The sequence below is a fragment of the Thunnus thynnus genome, chromosome 6 (assembly GCF_963924715.1).
Source record: "Thunnus thynnus chromosome 6, fThuThy2.1, whole genome shotgun sequence".
Lineage (NCBI taxonomy): Eukaryota > Metazoa > Chordata > Actinopteri > Scombriformes > Scombridae > Thunnus > Thunnus thynnus.
In genome coordinates, this window is record NC_089522.1 from 16536257 (window position 1) to 16553352 (window position 17096).

A 17096-nucleotide genomic window follows, 5' to 3' on the forward strand; every position below is an offset into this window, starting at 1 on the left:
AGGTGAAGTCGGGCTTCTTCCATGAGAGTGATGCCAAGGTGGTGGGGAAATCCATCCGGGACAGAGTAAATCAGATCAAAAAGTCACGGGAGCGCCGACAGCAGCAGCTGCTCCAACAGCAGCAGGGCTTTGAAGAAAGAAGAGACTCCACTCTCACCTCCTACACCTTTCCCCATCCATCCTGCCCGTCCTCACTGGGGCCAGGAGCACCTGGACAGACAGGAGGAGGAGGAGGAGGAGGAGGAGGAGGAGGAGGGGGAGGAGGGGGAGGAGGAGGAGGAGGAGGAGGGCAGGAATCTGAGGAGCTACCTGAAGTGGACCAGCATGTCAGGCAGCAACATATTCTCAGTGGGACAACCCTCAGTCTGCCAGGTAGCGTATACACCCTCATCATATGTTTCATATTCCAGCAGCACATGGTGAGTTAATAGTAATGAATCATTACTACATAATTGATAAAGTGGAGGTTAGAATGAACAAATGTAAATTACTTTACATTTTACACTCTATTTTTTTTTAAATGTCTCTTACTCAGAAGGTGAGAGCATTGGGTCTGTCAGCTGTGAGTCTTATGCGAGTGGACAGAGTCAGGCGTACTCTCAGCAAGGGGAATCATACAGCCACTCCCAGACTACTCTCCCCCCTACTGCATCTGTACGTATATATGCTGTTTTCACCTCGTTCATAAATTATACCAAATAAATTATGAAATACTCATTATTGTTCATCAACATAATGATCGCATTTTCCATTAACTCTTTTCTTGCACTTCAGAGCACTGGTGTAATCGCTCATCCTCAAATGCTCCCCATTGGTGAGAGTGGAAGTGTTCCAAATGTGCCTATTGGTCAGAGCATTAGTATGTCCAGCATGTCCGTAGGTCAAAGTGGAGGGGCGCCTGTTGGTCAGACATTTCTTCAACCCACTACCATGGTTCCACAGGTATCACCAAGTGTACCTCAACAATATTTTCAGGTGAAAAGGGTGATAATACTAACTTGAATTAAAATGAAAGCTGTATTTACACTGGGCCTATAACATTTAACGTTATTGTTTATAGAGGTAAAGTTGTGGTCCCAGTAGTTAATCACATTTTTGGTTCTTTCCCCTCAAATAACTATTTACCCAACCACAATCATTCTTATAATGCTCTGAAGTTGTCCAACTGACTGTATGCTGTAGGGTTTCCCCCAGTAAATTAGAGAAGGTGGTAAGATGTAATACACAAATAGCCTCTTCCATTAAAAATGTGGCCTTGTTGTATAAAAAGTACCTTTGCTCGTTTTACCTGAAGGCTAATATTTTACTTAATACAAGTGTTTTTTAATTTTTCTAACTTAAGCTGAGGCAGTCTGTATATCAGGTGAGGTGACCCACCTCCACTATAAAACACTGTGGGAAACCCTGCTGTATAAAATTAATTGTGATGATAATTGACCCTCCTTGCCAAAGCTTATTCTTACCTAATTTTTCTACTACTTTCTTTTTCCTCTTCCTTCCACACCAATCATCATTCTGTCATATCACCGAGCAGTCACAAACATTCCCATCAGATGCATTTCAAACTGCCACTCCCCATGGATCAATAGCCCCCTCACAGTCATATATACCTCCTGTTTCTCCACAAGCACCCATTAATGTTCTCACTACATCCATGTCAGTCAGTGATCCTGCTGGACTAGCAGGGACCATTGTGCCCCTCGCTCAGCAGACCCAACCCCCTGCCACTCCCATGCAGCTCACTGACATCATTCCCCAGGCAGCACCCCAGCAAACACAACCTCTCATGATCCCTCAGCAGACTATTGTTCAACAACAACAGATCGGGATGGATCCCCAGACCTCCACCCTTCAGCAGCAGCCGCAGCAGCAAATGGAGGCCCAGGCTACTCTGCTTGAACAACAAGTTAGTGCCACTCAGCCACCAATGGAACAGCATCAACAGATCCTCTCAACTAAAGCTGTCCAGAAACATCAACATGAGCCTCAGCAGCAGATCTATGTACAGCAGCCTGTTCCACCTGTCCAGCCAACTCCTCAGCAGCAAGTGTTACCCCCCCAAACTGGTATGGAGCAGCGAGCTATGTCATTACCACAGCCTGGGGAACATCCTCAGATGTATAATCAGCAACCAACAGGGGATCCCCGCGAGCAGACCATGATACAACCACAACTACAACAGCAGTTTCAGCAACAGCAAACTTTGTTACAACAGCAGCAGCAAGCTTTACTGCTCGAGCAACATCAGACGTATATCCAGCAACAGCTTGATCAGCAGCAACAAAAAGTACTGCTTCAACAGCAGCAGCAACAGGCCCAACTTCAACAGCAGCAGCTGGAGCAGCAGCAAGCCCTTATACACAAGCAACTGTTGGATCAACAACAGCAACAACTTCTTCAACAGCAAGAGCAGCAGCAGCAGCAAGCTCTTGTGCAGCAAAGGCAACCACAACAAACACTTTTACAACATCAATTGGAGCAACAACAGCAGCAGCCCCCTTTACAGCAACCGCAGCAGAACCAATTATATCAACAAATTGAACAGCCCCAAGCTGGAATACAAAAAGAACCACTGAATCAACAGCAACAAGTTTTATTGCAGCAGCAACCCCAGCAGACTCAACAGCAAAAGGAACATCAACTGCAGCAGCAAGCCTTACTCCAACAAGTGGAACAACAACAGCAACAAGCACTCTTACAACAGCATTTGCACCAACAGGCTATTTTACAGCAGCAGCAGCTACAACAGAAAGCTCAGCTACAGCAAGAGCAACAACAAGTGCAACTCAAGCAGCAGATGGAGCAGCAGCAGCAGCAAGCTATGTTGCAACAACAGTTACAACAGCAGCGACAGCAACAGGTCCTGTTACAACAACAACAAGCAGAGATATTACAGCAGCAAGTTCTGATACAACAGCAGATTCAAGAGCAGCAGCAGCAACAACAAGCAACCATCATTCAACTTCAGCAAACTGAGAAACAAGAAGCTGCCGCTATTCCACAAAGTAACAGTGAACAGCAAATTCAACAGAAACCAACTGATATGCAGCATGTGTGTATCCCTCAACTAAACACCACCCAGTTCACCCCTCATAACCCTCTCACAGGCCAGCAAGTGATGGAGCAACAACAGCAAGCAGCATTGATCCGGCAGCAGCAAGCCTATGCTGCTCAGCCTCAGCACCACACCTCTGTAATGGAACCTCACATCCCAGTTGGAGCTCCAGCCAGCACTGAAGTGATTCAGCACCAAACTCAAATTGTCTCCCAGACCCAGGTCCCCATGGCCATTCAGACTGCTCAGATCCCTGTTCAGACATCTGGTGTTATCCCAACTCAAGTCCTTACCCAGCAAGGGCAATGTGAGGCTCTTCCCCAGAACCCAGGCCAGATCCCAGTCCAGTATATAGCCCAGTCCACAGCCCAAGTAGCTCAGGCTATGATTGAGGCCCAAGTCACTCCTCCAGCGGCAATGATCCAAGGACAGACTCAAGCCATCCAGACCCAGAAGATTCCTTTACAGACTAGTTATCCTGGCCCTGCTACTCCCACACAGAGCCAGGTGACTGCTCAGCCATTAATACAAACTCAGCCTCTGCACCCGACAATTAGTCAGTCCCAACCACCACATGGCCAGGGCTCAACTGTAGACATTCAGATGCTGGGCCAACAAAGCCAAGCTACTATCCAGCCTCCAGCTGCAATTGCCTCAAATCCCAGTCAGATCCAACATGAAACTCCAGTTCATCAAAATGCTCAAATGCCAGGGCTCCTGCAGCCCCAGCTCCAGCAACAAACTCAAAGCCAACCACTTAGCCAGGTGCAGGCTCAGGCTGCCGCTGGCCTTCTAACCTCTCAGTATGTCCCTCAGCCTACCCACCAAGCTATTCCATCTTTACAACAAGATGTAACTCATATTACACAACAACAACAACAACAGCAGCAGCAGCAGCAGCAGCAGCAGCAGCAGCAGCAACAGCCAGTGCTGCAGTATCAGCAGATGATTATGTCTCCTGGCTCAGCTAAAACAGCCAGTCTCAGTTCTGTAATGGACCCTGCAAACTTCGTTGCCACTCCTCAACCTGTGCAGCAGGCCGGACAAGCCAATATTCCAGTCCAAACAGGACTACATCCAGTTGTTCAGCCCCAGCAGCAGCCCTTAGGAAGCACTGCTGACCCTTCAGCAATTCAGAATATCTCCCAGCCTGCTATGCCCCAGTCTGTTGAGCAATACCAGCAACAGCTACAGAAGCTTACTCAAGCACAACAACCACTAGCTCCACCACCTTCACAGCAACAGTTGCCTTTACTGACTCAAATTCCAGCGCAGCCCATCCCAACTCCCATCCAGCAACCACTTCCTCTACAGCAGGCTTTGATACCCGTTGATGAGAGTCAGCTGCCCCCACAGTATCAACCTGTGTCACATCTGGTAACCCATCCTCCTGCACAGATAGCCCCCAGTAATGTGGCTGAGCATCAGTCCCAGCCCAGGATCCTGCCCCTCTGTAGTCATGTAGTGGGAGGCGCGCCACCTTCTCCGCAGCACCAGACAAAGCAGATGCTGCCAGCACACACACACACACAAACCAGCATTCAGGCCCAAACACACACCCAGACACAGACACACGTTCAGACACAGGCTCACTCTCATACACAGACACACGCTGAGACACCAATTGCTGAACAGCCTGTTTTGCCCCTTGCTGTCTTTCCTGCACAACAAATACCCCTCAGCCCCTCTCACACCTCATGCCCCCCAACATCACTACCAACCCTAACATCCCACCATCTTGCTGCCACCCCTGCTCCAGAGCTGCCTACATCTCCGCCAGCGGCCCAGGTAACCTTACCAGGGCAGGCCGACTTTATACCTACCTCCCCTCCGCCTGTCACCACTCTAGAGTCGCTTGATTCTAATGCCCCCAAACTGCCCCAAGCCTCGCTACAAGACTGCGACCTTTCCCTGCTGGGCATTGCTCAGGTACAGGAAGAATGAAAGTTGGTTGTAATAATTAATAAGTAATTTCACTTTGCTGATATACTGGGAGAATGAATGAAAATACTGCTATCTAATTATTTGAAAAAGCCTTTTTGATTCAAACTAACAAGTTTTAATTCTTTAAGAAATTAATATATCCATCAGTACATTTGTTATATAGTAATATTATCCATAATTACATTATAGTGTCACTTGCATCTGATGTTGCTGATGGTTTTTTGTGTGTGTTTTTTCTCTGTGTTCCTGTGGACTTCTTTGTGTCCGTATCCATGTTACTCTACAGGATTGTCCATACCTGTCAAGTACAGAACGTCATTCTTCGTCAGGGTATGTCTGATATCATTACTGTCTGAACCTAGCTCCATTTACCAGTAACTAGTGCAGTGACCGTTCAAAACAGAGCTGTGCACTAATTCAGGGTTATCATCAGGACCGGCTCTAGATAACAGGGGACCCTAGGCAAGATTTTCTTTGGGGGCTCTCCTTACTTTGCCTGGAGCCGAGAATTATGAAATAAAACTATAAACTATATATATAGTTTGGGGGTTTATAGTCAGAAAATCTAAATTATTTGAAAATGAAATACATTACAGAGAGCTTTTTAAAAATGTGCATCTTAAAATAAAGTGGATCGATCATACTGGGCTCTTAGATCATTAATTTTCTGTGCCTTCAATTCGGATTTGAGTGGGTATGTTTGCTCAAAAGATTTGTGCTTTGTCTCGTAGTGGCGCTTCACATTGCTGCTTTTAATAATTGCCACAGTCTTGGAACATATGAGACATACTGGTTTTGAACTGGCCATTCTTGATGAAAAGCTCTGTTTTCGCTGTCTACACTTCTCTTTTTAGAGCACGCCATGTGAAACTACTTTTTTCTGACTCGCTTATTTCTCCAACTGTAGTCTCTCGTCTCGTCTCTCCCCCTGTGTGTGTGCATAGATTGTGTATGTGTATCTTGAGTTGCAATGCTTATTGAAGTGCACAGATTTGATTGGCTGAGTAGCATCATGGGAGATGATTTACAACACTTGCATTTGGTCTGTGAGTTTCCTGGGCTGCTAAACCAGTACCGTAAAAGCTAGAAAAGCTGTGTTGGTTAAAACAGAAATGCTCTGCCAAATTTAATGATTCTCAATAAATTATCAAACAACTTCACACTCGACACTGCACTTCCTTGGGTCCTCAGCAATACACCTGCCAAGTGTGAAGTTGATGGGCTGAACAGTTGTTGAGAAAAGCGAAGGACAAACAAACATACAGACAGAGACTCCTTCCTTTATAGTTAGATAATAGGTGCATGTCTTGCAGTATGTCCATCCATCATATGAGTCCTGATACTGGGGGATTCTATACGCCTTAATGTAAAGGCACCTTAACGAGCCAAAAAATAGTGAAAAAATGTGGCTTAATGACATTTTCTCCGAGTGAAAACCTTTGCACCTATGCAGTCGCATTATGTGTTAAGTGTCGTATTCTGGGTATCTGTTGTTTACAGGACAATGTGTAACCACTCTACTATCTTACCACCCACAGGTCTGTGCCAGCGAATGGAGAAGAAACTTTTCAGCTCTTGGCCAATGGGAAATTAGAGAAATTAAAGACTCAGAGGAGATCTTCTTGTCAGAGGCCTGAAAAAGTTTCACATCAGTTTCAACTGAGTATGCTCCAGGTGAAAAAACAGCAACAAATGACAAACCACAGTTATAAATTAATGTATACTATTAGATTTGGAATAGGACAAGTATATAATGATATTTATAATGTCCTCCCTAGGTGTCCGGCAGTGGGGACAATATGGTGGAATGCCAGTTGGAGACCCATAGCAACAAGATGGTGACATTTAAATTTGACATTGAAGGGGATGCACCTGAGGACATAGCAGATTACATGGTAGACTGATCATGCATTACCATAGTCTGCATGATTTGATAAAAACAAATTAGTCCATGTCTTAATAATTGCTGATTTGGCTGCATTTTGTTTGTAGGTGGAGGAGGACTTTGTCCTTGATGTGGAGAAAGAGATGTTTGTTGAGGAGCTTAGAGCCATAGTAAAGAAAGCCCAGGAAATTCTTCAAACACATTCACAGGCATGTTGATTTCCACATTGCCATGGTTTATATTCTCTCCTCTCTTATGTTTATGTTGTGCTTGAACTTGAGTCTTTTATTTCCTTATTAAGACTGGATCCACAGACCAGTTGCATGTGAGCACTCCCACTAGCTCTACAAGTGAGTATGGATATCTTTTGTTATTCAGAAAAAAGGTGGCACTACAAAAAGAGAAAATGCTAACTATCTTTGTGATTTCTCAGTGGACTCAGTGCCCCATTCCTCCCCAGTGGGACGCTGGCGTTTCTTCATCAACCAGACCATCCGACACAGAGACTCTCTTTCTAGTCAGGGAGCAGCCACGCCACCACCTACTACAGAGACAAGGATACCCCAGTCCCCAAAAACAGAGAAAGGTGAGCTCTATCCAGATTGATTATATTGCTATGGCTTATTAACATGACTGATTTGGCTGCATAACAGAAACTAACTGTGTTCATTTCTGCGGCTGTAGAAAGTGAAGGATCCCAGAGTCTGGAGTCCTTGACTGGAATGGCCTCTCCCCCCTGCCCCACCCTCTCTGCCACCTCCCCTCCAGTCTCCACTGTCTCAGCCCCTGCCTCCATAGCCCCCTCAACCACCACTGCTCCCTCCCCTAACACCACTGCCTCTGAAAGCATCTCTGCACTAGCCTCTACTCTTGAAGCCTCTGTCCCTGTCACTGCTTCAGGTGGTCTTGAACTGCCAGTCCTCCCCTCAGCTTCTGTTGACCAAATTCCCAGTGTTCCCTCATCCATAGCATTACCTGTTGCTACAAACCTCCCCACTTTGCCCACTGCTCCTTCTCTTGTGTCTCCCACACCCACCACCATTATGCCAGATGTCATCACTTCTCCTGGAACCAGTGGTAGCTCCACTGTAGGTCAAAGTGTAGGGGATGCAGTGATAACTGCGCCAAGGCCATGTGCGTCTGCAGTGGACCAGTCTTTATCCTCTTTTCATCTCCCTCCTTCTGCTGCTGCAGTGACCTCCCCTGTGGTAAGCCAACTTGGCATGGAGCAACAGCAGACACTCAGCCAGGTTGGCATACCAGCCCCACAACAACCACAACCACAACCACAGCCACAGCCACAGCCACAAGTACAATCTGCATTACAGCAGCAGGTTCCACTAGCCCAACAGCAACTACAGGCGATGCAGCTTGAACAACAGGTACAACAGATACAGCAGGCAGCACCACAACAACAGCAGCAATCACAACATCAAGTGTACCAGGAACAAATTCAGCTGCAGCAGGAACGAGCACTGCAGCAGTCTCTGCAGCAGTTACAACAGCAACAGTTAATGCAGAAACAAATACCACTCCAACCAGAGTTGTTGCAACAGTCTGTACCTCTGCAGCAGTTTCTGCCACCAATGCCCCTACAGCAGACCCAACAACCCCTTGTTCAACAACAAACACCACAGTACACCCCGCAGTTGTTGCAGCAGCCTCAGTTACACCAGCTACAACAGCAGGTTATGGCACCCCAAGCTGATATAGTGCCCCCACAGCAGGCCCTCACTGATCACCAGCAGCAGCAACAGTTAAACCTACAGCAGACAATACACTTACAGCAACAGCAAATGGTGCAACAGCAGCTACAGCAGCAGCAACATCAGCTGTTTATGGGTGCTGTGGCTTTAAAGCCAGATCAAAGCCAAATGCTGCCCCTGTCAATTAGTCAACAGTTTCTTCAACAACAACAACAGGCACAGCTAAATGTTAGCCCTGTACCCCAACAGCAGATTCCTCAACAAACCCAAATCCCTGCTGAGCTGGCACAACAACATATACAGTCACAGAAACAGCTGCAACACACTGAGCAGCAACAGGAGGTGCCAAAAGCTATGGACACACCTCAGAAACAGCAGCAGTTTCCACTGCAGAAACAGTCCTCTTTACAGCAGTCAGAGTCAGAGATGTCCACAGGGGAGACAAGTGTTACAGAGGACACAGGCAGTTACTCTGCCCCTTTTCATCCTTCTTCTGACTCTTCTCTGCCGCCTCTCCATCTGAGCACTGCTGAAACCTCCTTACCCCCTCTCTCCCTCACAATGACACCATCCCCTGCTCAGCCTTCCTCTGTGGCTGAGTCAGACAGCGAAGGCCCCCCCAAAATTGATTTCGTAGACAACCGTATAAAGACACTGGATGAAAAGCTGAGGAACTTGTTGTATCAGGAGTACAGCAGCGGGGCACCACTAGCAGGGGGAGCTGCCTCTGCCCCCACATCAGCATCAGCTGCCTCCACATCAGCTGGAGGAGATGAGTCATCTGAGCCACAGTCGCTCCACCCCTTGTCTTTTCCCCCACCTGCCTCCTCCTCAGATACTTCCCCCCACTCCTCATCCTCCACTACCTCCTCCACCACCTCTCGTTCCTCCTCCACCTCCCCTGACCCCGAGAGGGATGGAGGAGGAGAGGAAGCGCCCAACTCTGCGGAGCTGGGCCCGGTGGAGCAGCAGCCTGGCCCATCTCTCCCCTCCACCTCCGCCTCCTCCACTCCACCTGCCTCTCTCCTGCTTCCCAATCAGGATGAATCTGCTGGGCCTCAGCGCCCACCTGTACCAGGAGAACCAACCGTTCTTGTGAGTGGCTACCACAGATTGGATTTTGAATAAAAATCTCTCAATTTTATCTTTCTCTGTACTGAATTTACATGATTTTACTGTTAATATTCCAGTGGATTTCCATAGTTGTGTAAATGCGACTCCACTCAGTTCTTTTCAGCCGTCTGTAATATTTGTTATGTTTAAATGTTTGAGTGTCTCTCTGGTTTGAACGACTCAACTCCATACAGCCACTTTCAATTGTCCAAACTGTTCTAGGCTGTACCCCCACAGTCTGACACCAGTACCACTGGAGAAGCATCGTGGCCCCCCAATCAGCACCCGATCCCCCTCCGGCATGGACAGCAGCAGCACAATGCAGGAGGTGGATATTTTGGCCTAAACCTGACATGTCCTAGTATCAGAAATCCTGTTAGCAAGAAATCCTGGACTCGCAAATTCAAAAACTGGGCGTGCAAACTGCGCCACTCCGCCAGCTTGTTCAAGAAGCCCAGAGTCCAGCAAGGTAGCGTCCTTTTAGGGAGCGAGTAAGCGAGAGAGAGAGCGAGAGAGAGAGCGAGAGAGAGAGAGAGAGAGAGAGAGAGAGAGAGAATGGGATGTTGGGCATGGACTTAAATCTAATATCTAGTCCTAGTTTTAACATAGTAAAATAACTTTCTTAACTGTCAGGAATTAATAAATGTTAATGTTAATATATGTTAATGTTTACAGCTAAATAATCCTGTTTTTGTATATTATTATGTGACTGCAGTATAGTCTCCATGTAATGTTAGTGTTGACATCCTTACATACATTATTGTTTTTTATTTTTATTTTTTCCTGAATTCCTTTTACTAAATTTCATTTTCTTGGCAATCTTTCTTTTTGCATGGGTTACTCACCCAGTGGCGAGAACAGTGGAGAATAGAGGAGGGTGGGAGATTGGCACAGTGTAGGAAGAGGTTGGCATCAGAAAACTGATGCCCATCCCAGTGCAGATGAGCTCTGGAGTAAAGCCCAGCTGTGCCCAGGACATATCCCTTCATATGACACACCCCTTCCCCGCCCCAAGTCCGCAGGCACTGCCAGCAGCAACCATCTCACCTCACCTCCACCTGCTGGCTCAGAGTAGACAGCACGAAGCAAAGCAGCTCACATCATAACACAGATAAGATAGATGCTAAATTGCTAAGCTGATATTATGTAATGAGTTCAGAATATATCTACGCTTTCTGTGTCAGCTTATACAGTATAGCACTGCTCCATGAGACTCTACTATATGCTGTAGATGCTATGCTACTGCATTTATGAAGATTACTTTTTCTATTTGCATCACACTGTTTAAGTATTCCCGCCATCTTGCATGTGTTTGTGTTATTATATGTTTAGCACTAGTTTAGATCCTTCGCTACAATGCACATGCATGAGCATGTATGTCATATTTTACACGTGTGTCTAATAGCGGATCATTATCTGTAAGTAGCACCTATATCAGGCTGCATATTTTCATGTTGGTCTTAAATTATGCAGTGAATATACATGTACACACTTTGATAATTTACTGTTCCCAAATATCAAACGCACTGAACAGTATCATTTTGGATCTGGCCACAGATTTAAAATGTGATATTGGGCTTTGTTGTTTGGTATATGAGTGGGACAATGGTGAGTCAGTGAGAATGAGAGAGTGGATGTGTGGGTGGGTGGGGGTACACTGTTGTAAACATTCAACTGCCATTTCACAATGTTTTCTTTTTATTTAATGACTTACTATAATTTTGCTTTTAATCAAACCAGCATTTACCACCCCTCCCCACACGCCCATAATATGTTTCTGTTAAGCATGTATTTTACTGCCAACCAACTTACACTTATTCTTCAGTTTATTAATTATAATTTAGGAAAATGTCTGCCAGAATACTCAACATTATGTTTACACATTTCATAGACCTGCATGCAAGCCATGTAAGTCACAAAGTTGATCATGTGTAACATTGATGGGTGATTTTTAACTCTGTGAATCTGTGTTTGTGCCCCACGTCTGTCTGTGTGCTTCTTTATGTCTCCGTCATGTACACTTTTCTGTGTCCGTTGCTTTTGTGTGTGTCTAACTCGTCATATATGTGCTCTTTATATCCGTGTCTCTTGTGTGTTTGTCTCTGGGTCCATGTTTCCCCTTTCTGTTTTTCATCCCTATCTCTTTATCAGATGGACGTTCCAGCAGTCAAGCTCTTAAAGAGGAGAAGGAGGCGCCCCCCGTAAACCCACCTCAGTCACGCAAAGGACGATTTCAAGTAGGTTGAGCAATTAGTCTTAATCTTCATTGCAGTCTAAACAAGGAACAAACAGCTTATGGCTCCCACCTCCTCTGCCATCAGGTGACTCCAGTGCCCCAGTCCTCGCCCCCAAAAGATGTGCCATCAGGCCATGGTAGCACTCACAGGAAAGTGGGCCGCTTCTCTGTAACCCAGGCTGAAACCAAGAAAGAGGATAGGCAGACCGACAGCTCCCCGGTGTCTCCTGATTTGGCTAGGGAAAGGAGGAAATCTCGGGCAAAGGAGGGAGACAAAGAAGAAAGCAAGAGGACCCCAGCAATGGCCCACCTGCCTCGAGGTCATGGGCACAGCCACTCACCCCTGGGCAGCAGCGATGATGATGATGATGAGAGTGAGCTGGAGGATGAAGACCTGAGAAAAGAACTGCACAAGCTCCGAGAGAAGTAAGTCAGGGAGGGGAAAAATTAAACTTCAACACAAGTTCACAAGATCTTTTTTTTTTACTCAAAGAGTTTTAGGTCATGACTTAATTTTTGTTTTTTCCATTTTATAGTTCATGACCTCACAATTCTCACCACTTTCTCATCTGTGTATTGAATCTCCTCCTCTATAGGCACATCAAAGAGGTGGTATCGCTTCAGGCCCAGCAGAACAGAGAGCTACAGGAGCTGTACAGACAGCTTCGTTCCCTCAAAGACCAAAGGCAGAGTCTGCCTGTTTCCCTGTCACGAACCCCTCCTCTTCCCACGGCACCCCCTGTCCTCTCTCCACGCAGGCCCAGGCCAGCCAAAATTAAGCTCCGGTCCCGGCCTCACTCTCACATGGATAACAACGGAGTTACACACTCTGGTAAGGCTTTTCTTAAACAATTCTTCCTCTCTAACTTTGTCTTTTTCTCTGGTTTTGCTCTCTGTATAACTATTTCTTGTATATCTCATCTAGGGATTCAGCAGTCTAGTAGTTTCTCAGGTGGTGAACAGAGTAGACTGCCCCTGTACTGCAACCCAGAGCACCGCACCTCACTTTCTGCTAAAAGAGGTACAGTTTCTCATAATAGTGATAAATCGAGGAAACGCGTGATTTAGTTACAATCACTGTATGATGCATGCCCTAATTTTTTCACAGATCACAGTCCCCTAAGAAAAAGCACATTCACAGATGAACTGCACAAACTTGTTGATAATTGGACGAAGGAGACGGTGGGCCCCGCCCCGCCCAAGCCTTCACTGAATCAAATCAAGCAGATTCAGCAGGTGCAGGAGTTGGGAGGCTGGAGCCAGTCGACCGAGGTAGGATTTGCATCCCCTTTTTAATACCACACAATGAACAATTACATAAATGCTGTGAACACATTTTTGCTCTCCTGTAACAAGACAAATTACTGGTTCTTACTCATTAAAGAGAAGCAGACAGTGTTCAGTTAATTTTAATGAAGAGTAATGAAAAGTGTCTCAGGCTAAAATGGCTCTAACATAATGAATGTTTTGGTTACTCACACCTGTTTCAAGAACAACCAGTACCAAAGGATTGTTTTTGTTGTCTTCCCTCAGTAGTCATCACTATATTCCATACAGGTGGCTCCACCAGGTTGGTTTCCAGTGGCACCACTGAACCCCCAGGCACCCCCGACTCCTGCCAGCTTGCCTCTGGCAGCCCCTTCCCATTACACAGGCGGAGGGAGCCTGTCCACCCTACATTCTCCGGGACCACCGCCGCAAACGCACATGGCTCAAGTGCCACAGATGCAGCAAAGTTTACACCTCCATCAGTCTCTCCCTCTCCAGCAGATGACCTATCCGCAGTCCCCTCTCCGCCAGCCGCTACCACAGCCCCGGATGCAAACTCCCGTACAGTCTCAGTCAGTACCACAGACACAAACCATCGCCCAGCTGCCCCACTCACCACCTCAAAGCCAACCGCTGCTGCCTTCCCAAATGCCCACATCCCCAGTGTCCACGGCCGCATCTCTGCTGCCTGGCAGTGGTACCACTGCACCCGCAGATAGCAGTGCTGCTACTGGGGGGACATTTTGCTCCTGCTCCTCATCTTCTTCGACCTGTTCCTCTTCCTCCTGCTCTACTGCTGCTCTACCTTCCAGTGCCAAAATTCACCCAACACCCCCCACCTCTACTCTTCCTCTGGGACAGAAATGAAACCAAGGCAAAGTGTGAGGTCAATATGAAGGTGCAAGAGATGGAAATACAAGTTGGAGCGAGATGTAAAGCAGATCCATTTGGAGTGTTAGTTCTGTGTGTGCAAGAGAAAGTTGTGACTGCTATGAATATATGGATTCCAGTGCACTTCTGTAATGAGATGGGGAGTGAATGTGAGAGATGATAGATTCTAGTATGTACAGACAGAAGGTAATATGGAACACAGCACCTGAGGTTTATGAAGAATGGTATGTTTGGGTGTTGAGATGTATAAATTCTTTAATGTGTGTGTGCGTGTGTGCGTGTGTGTGTGTGTGTGTGTGCATTTATGAGTGTGGGTGAATGTTTGTGGGTTATCCTAGTACATATCCCTTATGTCTTTTGACAAAAATTAACGTTCATGTTTTTGTTTTCAAACCAACTCAGTTGGACCTGAACTCTCCCTAAGCAGAGACAAGAAGGACAAAATATTTGACAATGTGTTGACATTTTTTGTTTTGATTTGTCAATGCTTACAGTGAAAGGACTATCAATTTTAAAAGTGCAATTAGTAATGGTCATCTAAATTGATCAGCATGTATTGTATTGATTTGTCTGTAAGTCATAAAATATTTTTGTAGGAGCACATTGATGAGAACCAGAAGCATAGATAGATAGATCTTTTCAAGATCTTTTAAAACTGTCAGCCTACAGCACAAGGCGTTTTAATGGGAAATGAAAAAATTTTTTTTTTAAAACAACAGCATGTTTCACAGTAGAGCACGGTAAAGTTATCTGGCAACCATCAAAACCACAATGCGACCACACTTGCTGTTGAAATGTAGTGCACCGGTGCAGCATGTGCTTAGTTTGTATTACTTTATGTTCAGCAGTTGTATGATAGAAACAGTCTGAATTACCACAATTGTCATGATATAAATTCAGATAAATTAATTACATGATGGTGAATTGAAATATGCCATCTATGTTCAGTGGATACCTGGGTACACTCAGCCCAAGACTGCATGACCTTAAAACTAACTTGACTTGCCAGAGTGCAAACTGCTTGCACTTGCTGTATATTTATGAATCTCACATTTACTATTTGAGATAATTCATCAGTTATAAGTAAATTGGCTTTCACAGTATGACATGTTTCACGGTATACATTTTTGCTTTCAGTTTGTGCACCGCATATCACAGTATATCATGGTGTCATGCTGAGGAGGAAGATGAAAAAGAAAAAAAAACTGCCAAGTTATTATAGACTGGGGAGACCATATGGGTTTTTCCCATATTGCCTTTTAAAATTACTGCATTTTTGAGTGTGTGAGTGTATATTTTTTCTGTGTGACAAAGCTTTGTGATAGTCCCACGGTATATTGCATTATAAATTGCATCCCTGTTTCTTTCATTCAAAGCGGCCTCTCAAATGTCACTGTACCCAGCTGAAAATGTTTACTCTGCCTGTCTTGGGCTTGTTTCCTCAAGAAACAAAACAAGCGAGAGCTTAGACCATATACTGGTCGTAGGTTTGATGTCCCACACTGTTGTGCTATCTGTATTTTTTTTTTTTTTTTTTTTTTTTTGCCATTGTACAAATTCTTTGTTTCAATTGTGAATGATTTATTTAGTCTTTGACCACAGGCTGTCAGTGTGAATGCATCTGTCATAAGATGAACTGTGGGCCATACACGTGTTTTTTGCACACTGCAAAAGGTTTACTTAAGACAAAACTGCTCCATTCCTCTATAACTAAATTAATTTCACTTGTAAATGCAGAGATACACTGTACTATATCAGAAGATATATTACATTCTATTGGGTTAACAGTGCATTTAGCCATACAAACACTTCAATGATCAATGATCAGGCGTTGATACATTTTTGAAACATTTTTGGCATAATAAGTAGCCTGCAGTCAAAGCAGTGTTTCTGTTATATTAATGATAGAAGAGTTATGTGCCACAGAAAACATCAGATTGTACAGATTGTTAAAGACTGCTATATGTGAGTCAAAGACTTTTAAAACATGAAGTGTTAAGGAGCAATAGTTTGTGCTAAAGGGTATGGTTGTTCACAAACTACAATTGCATAATCTAGGATATAACAATGGTTTTCTGTATTTGTTGCTTTTCAAGACAACCCACATTTTCACAGAGATGTAGTTCATTATTAGTGAAGGTGAGATACTGTGCTGTCATGTCTGATACTAACATGTTGACCGAAAGCTACAGCTTGATGATCATGTTTCATGATATGGAGCTGGCTTTGTCCTTGAAGTGTTACCAAAATGTTATCTAAAAGATAAAGATTATTTTTGTATTTTGAGATGGGGTTGTACAAATTGTAAAATTGTGTTCTCATCATTATAAATCAGAGGTTATTTGAAACTATAAAACACTGGTTTTCATCCCTGTTTACATGGGACTCCCCTGCCTTTATATACCTCTCTGAGTCCTAACAGACCAGGGTCTTTTAAGATTATATTCAGAGAACTTTTGGTCATTTTTGACATCTTATTTTAGTTTTTAACCACGATAACCAGGAAGCTACATAACAGAATGACATAAGCCTTCCTGCTGGGATAGTTAGATTAGGTCAGATTCAATAAACTTTTTTAGGTTTATCAGATTCAATTGATGCAGATTCAATTGATGCAACAACAATCTGGGGAGTCCCAAAATGGCATGACTGAGAACCAATGATAAAATGACATTTCAACAGAGAAATCTAGTAATATAAAGTATGTTGCTGGTGATTTAGCCTCTGTAAATTGTAACTAATTCAACTGTTGATTTTATTTATGTTTTGTAACTAATCAAAATAAATGATGTTAAACATCATATTATGACATTGTGTGTGTGTTTTTTTTTTGTTTTTTACACACCATAACGTAGCTTGGCAAGCCAGGTACTCCTGCAAATTAGACTTTAACACAAGGCTGTGTGACGGCCATGCAGAGGCATTTGGTTGTTACATTTCTGTACAAGTTATATGTACTTTAAATATTGCTGCCAACCATTCTCTAAAACATAGCAT

At 44.7% G+C, this 17096-nt stretch overlaps 1 protein-coding gene across 9 annotated transcripts in view; it reads left to right on the forward strand.

The window, feature by feature from the left end:
- Positions 1 to 16908, forward strand: part of wnk3 (WNK lysine deficient protein kinase 3) — a 39704-nt gene extending 22796 nt beyond the window's left edge. The window contains exons 8-25 of one of the 9 annotated variants that reach the window (XM_067592151.1): positions 3 to 372; positions 536 to 654; positions 775 to 975; positions 1535 to 4984; positions 5286 to 5329; positions 6538 to 6673; positions 6778 to 6894; positions 6992 to 7093; positions 7186 to 7234; positions 7318 to 7470; positions 7569 to 9685; positions 9926 to 10172; positions 11855 to 11940; positions 12025 to 12365; positions 12536 to 12771; positions 12865 to 12960; positions 13048 to 13211; positions 13473 to 13595. In XM_067592151.1, coding sequence (XP_067448252.1) covers positions 3 to 372; positions 536 to 654; positions 775 to 975; positions 1535 to 4984; positions 5286 to 5329; positions 6538 to 6673; positions 6778 to 6894; positions 6992 to 7093; positions 7186 to 7234; positions 7318 to 7470; positions 7569 to 9685; positions 9926 to 10172; positions 11855 to 11940; positions 12025 to 12365; positions 12536 to 12771; positions 12865 to 12960; positions 13048 to 13211; positions 13473 to 13475 — 8031 coding nt within the window. In that variant the 3' untranslated portion in view covers positions 13476 to 13595. Of the gene's footprint in view, positions 1 to 2; positions 373 to 535; positions 655 to 774; positions 976 to 1534; positions 4985 to 5285; positions 5330 to 6537; positions 6674 to 6777; positions 6895 to 6991; positions 7094 to 7185; positions 7235 to 7317; positions 7471 to 7568; positions 9686 to 9925; positions 10173 to 10552; positions 11941 to 12024; positions 12366 to 12535; positions 12772 to 12864; positions 12961 to 13047; positions 13212 to 13472 lie in introns of those variants that run through there. The other 8 variants (XM_067592146.1, XM_067592150.1, XM_067592147.1 and 5 more) reach the window with 8 other exon arrangements.
- The last annotated feature ends 188 nt before the right edge of the window (positions 16909 to 17096 follow it).